This window comes from Garra rufa, chromosome 2, assembly GCF_049309525.1.
Source record: "Garra rufa chromosome 2, GarRuf1.0, whole genome shotgun sequence".
Taxonomy (NCBI): domain Eukaryota; kingdom Metazoa; phylum Chordata; class Actinopteri; order Cypriniformes; family Cyprinidae; genus Garra; species Garra rufa.
The window spans coordinates 26,115,865-26,127,296 of NC_133362.1; the positions used below are offsets into that span (position 1 = coordinate 26,115,865).

General features: G+C 39.8%; 1 protein-coding gene across 1 annotated transcript in view; it reads right to left on the bottom strand.

Annotated features, from left to right (window-relative positions):
* oprm1 (opioid receptor, mu 1) overlaps positions 1 to 8,774 on the bottom strand; it is a 29,162-nt gene extending 20,388 nt beyond the window's left edge. Inside the window, exon 1 of the mRNA XM_073835043.1 lies at positions 8,273 to 8,774. Within this exon, the coding sequence (XP_073691144.1) occupies positions 8,273 to 8,535 (263 nt within the window). The 5' untranslated portion in view covers positions 8,536 to 8,774. The remainder of the gene's footprint in view (positions 1 to 8,272) is intronic.
* Between the last annotated feature and the right edge of the window lie 2,658 nt (positions 8,775 to 11,432).

An 11,432-nucleotide genomic window follows, 5' to 3' on the forward strand; every position in this document is an offset into this window, starting at 1 on the left:
AGGTGGCAAAACCAAACTGTATATACACACACGCACACACACACACACAGTAAAATGCTGTTAATTGATTAATGGTTGATTTTATAAAGTCCCCTTTAATAGTGTATACATAGGGAAATCTAAAGCACATCACAAACAGTTTTTCCACAAGCAGAGAATAAAAATACAAACATAGGTGTCAGGGGTGCGTGCAGGATTAGACGAGACGATATATACAAAATACAATATATTTAATATAAATCTCCAAGTGGAACAAGGCAGGAACATTCACACACATCTATATCACAAAAGGACCGACAAAGAACTGAACTCAAACACAGACTCTTAAAGACAGACTAATTAACAAACACAGGTGACACAGATGACTAATAATTACAAGGACAGGTGCAGGGAATCACAATGACGAAGGGCTAAACCAAATGACAGATCAACGGGGGGAAGACAAATGGGAAAAACCAATGACAAGACAGACAGAACTGTGACATTACGCCCCCCTCCGGAAAGGCGCGTCCTCGCGCCGTGGAAAAAACGAAAAAACGAGAGGGGCGGAAAACCAGAAAACCAGAGTCAATGAGGGAGGGGGCTCCGGCGGAGGACGCAACCCCCGGAGGAGGACCAGAACAAAAGTCCAGGTGACACAAAAGACAGTCCATGGGGGCGACGACGGAGGGAGGAGCCAGGGAAGACACAGGAGGGACCTGAAGCAGGAGAGCAGGACCCAGATCGCAGCCAGGATGACAGCCCACGGAGGAGCCGACGGAGGGAGGAGCCATGGTGGAGGGAGGACCGCCGACTCCAGGGGTCCGACCGACAGAGGCAGAGCAGCTGGCAGAGGAACCCGAGGCGGAGAGCCGACGGACCAGGGCGACACCGAGGAACCGGAGGGCCAAGGTGGAACAGGAGGCTCTGGCGGCCGAGGCGGAGGCGGAGATCCGGAGGTCCGCGGCGGAGCCGGAGCGACAGAGGACGAAGGCGATGCTGACGGGAAGGAGGAGCCTGACAGAGCCGGAGGGACAGAGGGACGAGGCGAAGCCAGAGGAGTGGAGTCCCGAGGCGGCGGATGGTCGACGACTGACCAAGGCGGAGCCGGAGGGACGATGGAGCCCGGTGGAGCTGGTGGGCCGACGGGCGACGGTGGAGCTGAGGGCGTTGAGAGCCGTGGTGGAGCCGCAGGGTCGGAGGGCCGAGGTGGAGATCTGGGCTGTGAGGCTGGAGGCGGAGCTGAGGGATCCTCCAGCCATGCCACCGATGTTGATTGGCATCCCTGCGGCGAGCCCACTGCATGGATGGTGGGCTGAGGGTGAGCAAGGGGACTGACCGATGACCTGGGAGACTTTGGACGGCTGGGCGGAACCAGCGGGGACTCAGGACGGCTGGGCGGAACCAGCGGGGACCAGGCAGATTCAGACAGAAGAGGGCGGGAGGGAAGCTTAGGCAGGTCAGTGGCTCAGAGAAAAAGTCTATTAAGTCAAATGATTTATAATCCATAACTTCGGCAAAGAAGTCAATAAGGTCCCCAGAGTTGTCTATCTCACCCCCAGCGGAGTTGCAGTGGGCAGGGCTCTCCATTTCCCTCATCTGCTCCACGTCGCAATCCACCGTCGCAGATGTAGAATCCGGCTCACGCACCTGGTCAGCCGGAGAGGGCTCTGGCTCTGTCGCTCGCGGCTCTAGTCCCTCATCCGCGGTGCGCTCGGGTTCCTGCTCTGCGTGTCGGGGTGATGGTAGGCTGCTCTCTGGGTCATGAGTGGGGCTGACGTCCTCCTCGACGAAACCGACAGTCCAGGAAGATCCACAGGACGGCAGCACCCACTCGATGTATCCGGCAAGGCTCTCTCGAGGACCCTCCCCGGACAGCTGCGTCTTGATGTTATCATTTAGTCCGTTGCGGAAGAACGTGCACAAGCAGCTGTCCGGGTAGTGCGTAGCTGGAGCGAGGACCATGAAGTCTCTGATGTGGTCCTCGAGAGAGCGTTTCCCCTGCTTCAGGAGGATGATGATAACGGCAGGGTCCATAATAAGTCAAAAAACAAAACACTGAGAAAAACAAAGACGGAAAAATAAACGCAGGGGAAGGTGCCGGGTAAACTGTTGTAGGTCGGTCATTATGTCAGGGGTGCGTGCAGGATTAGACGAGACGATAGATGATATATACAAAATACAATATATTTAATATAAATCTCCAAGTGGAACAAGGCAGGAACAAGGCAGGAACATTCACACACATCTATATCACAAAAGGACCGACAAAGAACTGAACTCAAACACAGACTCTTAAAGACAGACTAATTAACAAACACAGGTGACACAGATGACTAATAATTACAAGGACAGGTGCAGGGAATCACAATGACGAAGGGCTAAACCAAATGACAGATCAACGGGGGGAAGACAAATGGGAAAAACCAATGACAAGACAGACAGAACTGTGACATCAGAAGATTCACAATGTCATTCACACAAATACTAAACACCATCATGGTAACACAATACTGAAATAATACAATAAACATTAATTTAACAACATAAGATGTAAGCCTAATGAACATAACTGGTGAGAAAAAGCTAAGAAAAAAAGTTATTTCAATGAAAAAACATCAAATGTCAAATGAAACCGGGAATTTTGTGAATGTCAATTTACAGTTTTTCACTTTAAATTATGTTTATTTTCACTTCCAAAACTGTATTTTACTGTAAAATTACATGATATGTCTATTAAAGCTTTTCATCATATATAGTAAGGTAACTTACCGTTAACCAATAATAGGTTTTTACTCTAGCATTTTTACAGCCTTTTACGGTTAAAATCATTATTTTATGTACATTAGGGTTTTATGTATTTGTGTGTATGACACTGGACTTTCTATATATTACTATTTACATCAGCAACGCTACTTCTTTGTTCAAGATAAATAAAGACTTTATTTTCAGCACAGTAAAACTGTGCTTTTTGTTTTGCATTGTATTGTCTCTTTTTTTACATTATCGGTAAAAACATTACTTGAGGGGATACAACCTCTCAAAACAACTTCCTTCCTGACACAAGCCCTATTTACACATATTTTATAATGGATCATAAGAACCATTAAGCTTGCACAAGGATCAATAAACATTTGTGGCTACCGTCCATTTTGTTAGCTCAGTATACATGAATGGTACATTTACCTGAAAATTCGGAAGTAGAGTTTGAAATGCTATAAAGCGAAAAGGGTGTAAAGAGTGGGCGCTGGATTGAGTATAGCTGTCTGAAACCTGAGCACATTCATCATTCAGCTGTCGAGAGCAGAGTATGAACTGAATAACCCCTCTTTTGGTCGTCTCTGTGATACGATTTTTACTTTTATCTTAATAATTAAATGTTTGAGCTTCACTTGGCACAAATCAAGGGGAAAATATGCAGAGATAAAGGAGGGATATCAGCAAGCTTTTGATAAATATAACAAATGAGAGAAATTGTGGGCAGTATTGATTTTTTTGTGCCTCATCGCTTGTGTACTTTTCTGTGGAAGAGTAGTAAAAACAAGAACAGCTTTTAACCTTTCCTTATGATGTATATAAGAAATTAAAAAATATAATTGATGAAAGTTTTCCATTTATTTCTCATTTGCTTGTAACTGCAGGGCACATGTAAAGAACACAAAATGCTGTAAACAATCGCATGAGCTTCTCCGTGACAACAAGAAGCATATGCTATTTAAATTCACAGCATTTGCCCTCTCTAAGCACTTAAAACCTATTTTCTGCACAACTGTGAATTGCAAGAATCCCTGAACACTGGATGCTCAACAGGTTTAAACAACAGTTGGTGACTGCTCAAAAGCCATTAATAAAAAAAAAAAAAAAAAATTACAACACAATTAACTATACAAACTTGTGTAACCAAGTACTTCTGCAACGCGCGACGTGCGTGTTGCGGTTAAATACACAGACGCGCACGGGCATGGATATCTGCGTGCATAGTTTTCGGTTAAACTGCGTTGCTTTTAGAAGCGTCAAATCAGTTGTTGCATATAGTTTAATGTCTTTATTTCGGGATTATCAAAGTAAATTATAACTCAAATTTGAGATTTTACTGGGGCACAGCAGATTTTCACTAAAAAGGGTCTAGCAACGCACCTGCCCTAAAGCAAACCCGGCGACTTCATAGCCGCATCCATGTTAGCACGTCTCGTTTGATGTGGTAATTTCACAGTAGGTTGGAAGACTCTATCTCGCCCACTACAGTGCAATTCGGCTAGGTATATATCCGCGTTAAAATATCAAGGTGAAAGTCATCATAGCTTGCGTAGTTTAGACCCAGCTCCCAACCCAACTTTGAGAATAGATTAACAGCGATATTTTTTTTTATCGCCCGATAAGAGTCTCACGTTAACGCAGCACGTTAACGCCGATAACGGCCCACCACTAATATATATATATATATATACAGTGTCAAGCTATGGAGAACTGAATTTAAACTCTGAACAGATACGATGACCGTTTTAGAACACATTTTTACAGCTGTGGCTAAATATTGGTGTTTATCATATTGACACCAAAAGGAAAACAAATTATTTAAAAGGCAAAGTTTTTCTACTGAACATCTAGGCTTTGTACCAAGGGAATTCTATGTGGAACTCTATAAATTATTAATAAGTAAAAAAAAAAAAACTTCAAAGTTTTTCTAAAAAGAGTGCTGTAGTATTAGGGGGTTGGTTTTGATACATGTGTGACACTAAAAGGTTGTAGGAGCAGGACTTGAAGAAAGTGCCTTTGATCTTGACTTTTGATCTTGGGATTGTATGTAGGACGTTCTGATGTGATGTGATGTGTAGCAGATCTATACAGGTGGAGCTGGGGAAGTGGAGGGTTTCAGAGTAACTGAAAGTGCATTACGAACTGCTCTAATGAATAACAAACAGCCATTTAAATGTAAAGCAGCAAGCTCATTGGCTCTGTATGCAACATGAACCAATCAGCATGTGTCAAGAAGTTTAATGCTGTGAATATCATTGGTTTGTGGTAAGGACCCAGCAGCCTGCACTATCTAGAGTTTCATGACAGAACTTGGCATTAATACAGTTAAAAAATGGTATGCTAATATTTTGTAAGCCATTATTTACACCAAGTATAAAAAAGTCAGATGCTCTTTACACCAGAGTTATTCAATCGGTGGCCCACGGGTCCAATTCGGACCGTCAATCATCTTCATCTGGCTTGATGAAAGAGTATGCAGGTCTTATATATACATCTTAAATTGTTTTTTAATTTAAAGAGCATATTAAAAGCATGTTTGAAAGTCTGTGCCAGTCCAGTTGCACTTCAATGGACAAAAATACACACAAAATTGTCAAAATGTGTGGTTTTGGCGAATTACCTCTTAAACAGTCTTAAGTGAGTTGTAAAGTCTTAAATGACCATAAGGAGTTTTTTTATTAGTAGGTGCAGGACACTATAGGTCATTTATGTAAGTGAAGATAGCAAAATAAAGTAAACTGTGACATACCCAAAAATTCTTCATACAGTGGACTACTAGTAAAATTGATTGATATTTGGGACCAAAATTATACATTATCAAGATGAATTTGTTCTGACACAGTTTAACTCTGAGTTCTTGTCATATTATATTACCATTTTCTAAACTATAGCGAATAAACTGTGATAATGTGAGAAATTATAAAGGTGTCTGAATAAATTTATGTTTGACTGCAATTCATTTGTGATTATCAAGATGAATTTGTTCTGCCACAGTTTAACTCTGAGTTCTTGTCATATGTTATTACCATTTTCTAAACTGCAGAAAATAAACTGTGATAATGTCAGAAATGTTGTAGGTGTCTGAATGAATTTTGGTTTGACTGTATATAGTTTATGCATATACAATTTATAGCTTATGTGAAGATTGTTTTAAGTTCATCTAAATTAAAAGTTATATTTTTCAGAGCCTATTAAATGTTTCATATAATGGCTTTCAATTATACTGTAGTGTTGAATGGCTATAATTTAAAGGAAAATGGATTTAGAGACATTATTTGTATCACTGATACTGGTCTTTATTAATAATAGGATACCTTAGTAAAATGATTCCAATAAACAAATATCACAAATATAACTTGTTTATGTTGTTTCTATATTAATTTGGAGGTTCAGTGTGAAATTTTGACAATATAAATATATTAATATGCAATTAATCACAATTAATTACAGAAAAAATGTGATTTTTTTTTTACATTGATGGAGAGCACTAATATTAACCTTTTATAAATGTTACTAAATGTTGGTTATATTAGTTCATTTAACTGCTGAATATGCTTATCAATTTAATATCTGATTTTATAGGCCCCCCAGAATGAGATTGGGATGGCGTCCCACTCCCCCTTCAAATTTCCAGTTTGGCCCCTAAATGAATTAAATAGCCCTGACAAGTGCAAATAGAAGTAACATTCAGTTTTTACTAAGAGTAAAACATCTGAGCAATGGGGCTGGAGTTGGATATTTGCACTGCCTCATATTTTGTATTTGGTTTGTTTACAAGCACCAGTTTTTATTCCACGAACAAAACCTCATTTGGGAACTATAAAAGGATAGTTATATCATCATTTACTCACCCTATGTCGTTTCAAACCTGTATAACTTTCTGTCCTTTGTGGAATGCAGAAGATACTTTTTAAAATGTGTTTTTTTTTTCACCCATACAGTGAATGTTATTGGGATCCAGTGTTATTTGGACCTCACTGACTTTCACTGAATGGGCAAAAACAGTTCTGAAAAATATATTTGGTGTTCCACAGAAAAATGAAACTCTAACATGTTTGAAACAATAAAATTGTAATTTTTGGGTGAAAAATTGCATGAACGCAAGTGGTTTCCCAGCCAGACCCGTTCCTAACCTCTTAAGATAACTGCGTGAGAGGAAACATGATAATGTACTTCTAAAACGCCTTATGTCATTTCTCAATATTTTTTATTTCTCCCAAGGCTTATTTTATTACCACATGATGAGGGTCGATAAACCAGTCCCCGACTGCAATCGCCTCATTAATCGCAGAAGTAGATTGCACCTACTGGGCTATAGCTGTCTTATGCTTCCCACTGTAGACAGCCGCCTCTAAAAATGTGATTGGTTGCTCATAAACTTTCAGAAAGTACTGAGTCTTCACAAAGCAACGAAAATCAGATGACCTTATGCAGAGGTCAATGCTTCTGCAATTTAAAACAAATTTCTCGATTCCTGTATGTCTTTACACCCCATATATCTGCTAATTCTGATGAGCACATATTATTCCGTTTAGGAAGTGGATATAAATGATGTATTCAACATCTTAGACACAACATCTCCGAATTAAGCAGTTAATGTGTGTGTGATCTGAAATATAGTGACACCTATTTAATCACAATTCTCGAAGACAAACAAGCCCCCACTCTCTCATTGAAATTCATTGACTTGTGTTTAATTACTCTATTCATTGCATCCTTCCCATATGCCTATGACTGTGATCCTAGATTTATAGGATCAGGTCAAATGTGTTTGCCATGTGTCTAGTTAAATGAGGCAAGTCACAAAAACACCCCTGAATCATCTTAGCGGCTGACAGCTGTGAATTGTAGGTGCATGAAATGAAAACAGCATGGGCATGTGTACAAACACACTGCATCGAAGCTAAGAAGAATCTTAAAGAACCTTTTTTAATATCAATCTCTTATTTTTAGCCATTCAGTTTCTGCTGCATTTCAGCATTGATTATTCATGTAAAGCATCCGCCCAGTTTTGTTCCATTTGCTTGTTCTTCTACATTCAACATCTCTATCGAACGTCGATATGTTACTTAACACGTGTGACTGAGAAGTACAACTATTTCACCATATCATACAGAATGTGAATGACACTGTGTTGTGTTGTTCTCCCGTACGCTGACAGGAATGTAATAGAAATGCGTACGCGCTCAATTTCATTATAGTGGATATGAAATATAGCCGGTAGTGGCGAGCTGAGAAGTATTTATATTTTATAAATGAGAAGCAGACATATTTTATATATAACATATGAACTACAGCTATTATTGACAGGCCGTTTTTGTGGCTGAACGACTGTACACAACAGAACAGGAGTTTCTGCAATGAACGACACTAATGGCCAGAAACACTGATTGAAACACTATCAGAATCTCTTTCAACAGGTTTCCAAGTAGCCTAGTTTTTAAAAGCAGTTTATCCTCTAATAGGGCTGTTTAGAGTGAGCCAGGCATCTCAGATGGCTACAGGTAAAATAATTTACTTACGTGTGATCTCTTACCTTATAATAACATACATGACGAGGACATTGCCCACCAGTCCCACCACACACACTACAGAGTACAACGCTGTAATGATGATCGCCACTATCACAGGAGTTGAGCTTTTGTCCAGCTCAGCCGTCCTGTCACATCTGGAGCTGTTCATGTTCATGTTCACAAGACTGGAGCTGTTGCTGAAGTTTCGGCAGAATACGCTGCTGTTCGACATCGCTGGGTTTGAAAGCGCATAAAGAAAGTCCGAAATGTTGCCACTGGTTTCCATGGTAAATGCTGTAGATTCGTAGAGTTCTTTACGCGCCCGGGGTTTGTCAATCTCGTTCTCTGATATCGATACCTGTCCGACTTCAAAACGCTCGATTCTCAACCGTTCTGCCTTGGACGCTCTGCTGCTCCTGCAAGTATAGCTACCAGTCTCTATTGTTTATGGCTCTACAATAAATCTATCCCTGCTGTTCTTACATTACCCTCGTGAAATTGTATCGAGCGTCTCTCATAGCGCGTATTCGCATTTTATTCAACAAAATGACGTCACACATATATGCACATGACTAGAGGCTTTTCAGCAGTCGCTGATGGCTTTCCAGTTCCTCACTTTCTCATCGGTGATTGAAGCTGTGGATTTATCACCCTTCTGCATCTTCAAGCTGAGTTTATGGGTTAATGGAGTATTATAGGGTAGCTGACTCCCCAATTAAAGATTTAACTCAGCAAAACCGAGTCAAAGCAAAAGGCGGGGGATTGTGAAAGTACCCCACATATTCCTTTAACATGTAGCCTAAGTATATTACTTTCGACTGGGGTTTAACATTTCATTAACCTAAAAACGTTACAATACAAGTTAATCATAGCGCACACTTTATCGTCACCTGTCGATAATTAAACAGTTTGTCTGAGGTAACCCCCAAAAACACGTTTGTCTGAGGTAACCATGGCAACTGTACAACGCTTGAGCTTTTTTTTATTTCAGCGTGATAACACTGACAAAGATTTATTATGTGTCACAAAACGTGATAGCTCACATTGGTCTCCTCAAACCAAGCATAGCACATTTTACACTTGATAAGTCTGAATTAATAGCTGTTACTAACTTGAGTAGCCATATTAGTCTAAGCTGCATACAGATGTTAGGACTTAACCATTGTAATAAATGTCAGATTTAGCTTTGCCACATCTGGTGTAAAATAACTCAGCTACTGTATTTCTATATCTCTGTAGCTAATGAGTGCTGTCAGTGAGCACTGTCTGTGATTGCTTGTCTTTCATCATTTCTTCTCATGTTCAGATGAGCGGAAAGTGAAACAGCTCTTCTTCTTTACAACTAAAATGGTTCATATTTCACTTTAAGGCTTATGCTAAATATTCTTTTTTAAATCAATATGTTTTTTAAATGAGGAATAAAACACATTAATAGAATGTAGCCTATTGCTATTTTCAGATCAATACTATCCTTACTAAATAAAAATAATGCTGGACCTTTGGATTTTGCAGGTTGGTCTCCATGACTGCCACTTGACTCTGCTTTGAACTTAACATTATGGCTTGTTGATGTATTGGGGCTTAGAGACATACTAATTTTACTGATGGTCTCTAATGATTGTAATGATTTGCTACAGGCCACCGAATCCAATGAAAGGTACAAATTACAAATACAAATGAGTTTCCTTCTATCCAGAGAGAAGGACGACTCAGAGTACTCCTTCATTTTAATGTTTTATGTTATCATGTAATTCTGTTATTAGTATCAGATGTCAGGAGTTCGCTGCAAAAACCCAGCTAATCCAATAGTAATTGATTTTAATTATGCTAATGTAAATGTCTGTGAAATCACTTTCCTTCGAAAACGTAAATGAACGAAATTATATTCCGAGGACATGTTGGGTGAGCATTACCTAGCATTACTGCAAGTATGATCTATCATGCAGAAACTAGTGTGCATAAAGGTGCAAAATAGAGATGTGACATAAATTAAAGGAATCCAATTATCTCCTGGCTCCTGGGTTGCTGAAGCAGCAGTTGCCCATCTGACGTTTAACAGAAGTGCGCACTGTTCACATAAAATCATTTTTGCATGCTTCTGAGGTGTGCCTGTGATTCAGATTTACTTCAGACAGATCTTTTTGAGTCATCTTGTCCCTAAGAGTTCAAAAAGACATTTTTCTGCACAGCCCTACAGTACTTCAACTGATCTGATACAAGATTTGACAGATTTTGTTTTGTAATGATATACATTTAATAATGTACATATACATTTTGCACATTAGCTAAAGGAATAGTTCCACAGAAACCCTCAGGCAATCCAAGATGTAGATGAGCTTGTTTCTTCATTTTGGGAGAAATTTAGCATCACATCACTTACTCGCCCAACCTGATCTCATGACGAAAACATATGGAAACTTTTTCACAAGACGTGAAATACCTTCATCTACATTTTGTGACATATTAGATGTGAAATGTCCACTAAGTGGTGCTAAAAGATTCTTTTTTCCACAGAACAGATGAACATATGGTATATTTTATGTGACGTTGGCTTTGTACATGTCACCGCAGTTCTCAAGTGACTTGAAATGTCCGTAGAGTGGCGCTATAACTCTAATGCTTCGTGATGTTTTAAAATAACATACTGCACTACACCTTAACCTATCTGATATTATGAACAAAAGCGAATGTGACGTAAAAACGCAATCTAAAGCATGCCGCTTTTGCTTGTTTTAAAATCTCTCATCTTTCAGCTCTTTTATCGTGAGTCATATTTTTCATGTGATTTGTACTCAAGGATTCCGCATCCTAAGTTCAATTTTGTGCCAGAGCGACCAAGCAAGCTTGTTAAGTCCGAAAAGCGAAACATATGGAGCTGTAATCATAACTGTGTACAAAAACAATTACAAGTGCTAGCTGTTTTTCCACCTCTAAACTACAGTGATATGTACTTATTGGTATGTGTTTCACATCTTGTGATAAAGTTCCCACAGGTACGTTTTCGCCATGAGATCAGGTAGCGCTCACCATTGGATCCTTTGCAGTGATTGGGTGCCATCAGAATCACAATAATCTACAAGCAATCTACACAACACAGCTTTTTATTTCACAAGACATAAATTAATTGACATGGAGTTGATTGCAGTACTGTGATTTTTTTTTTTTTTATCAGCTTTTTTGGAT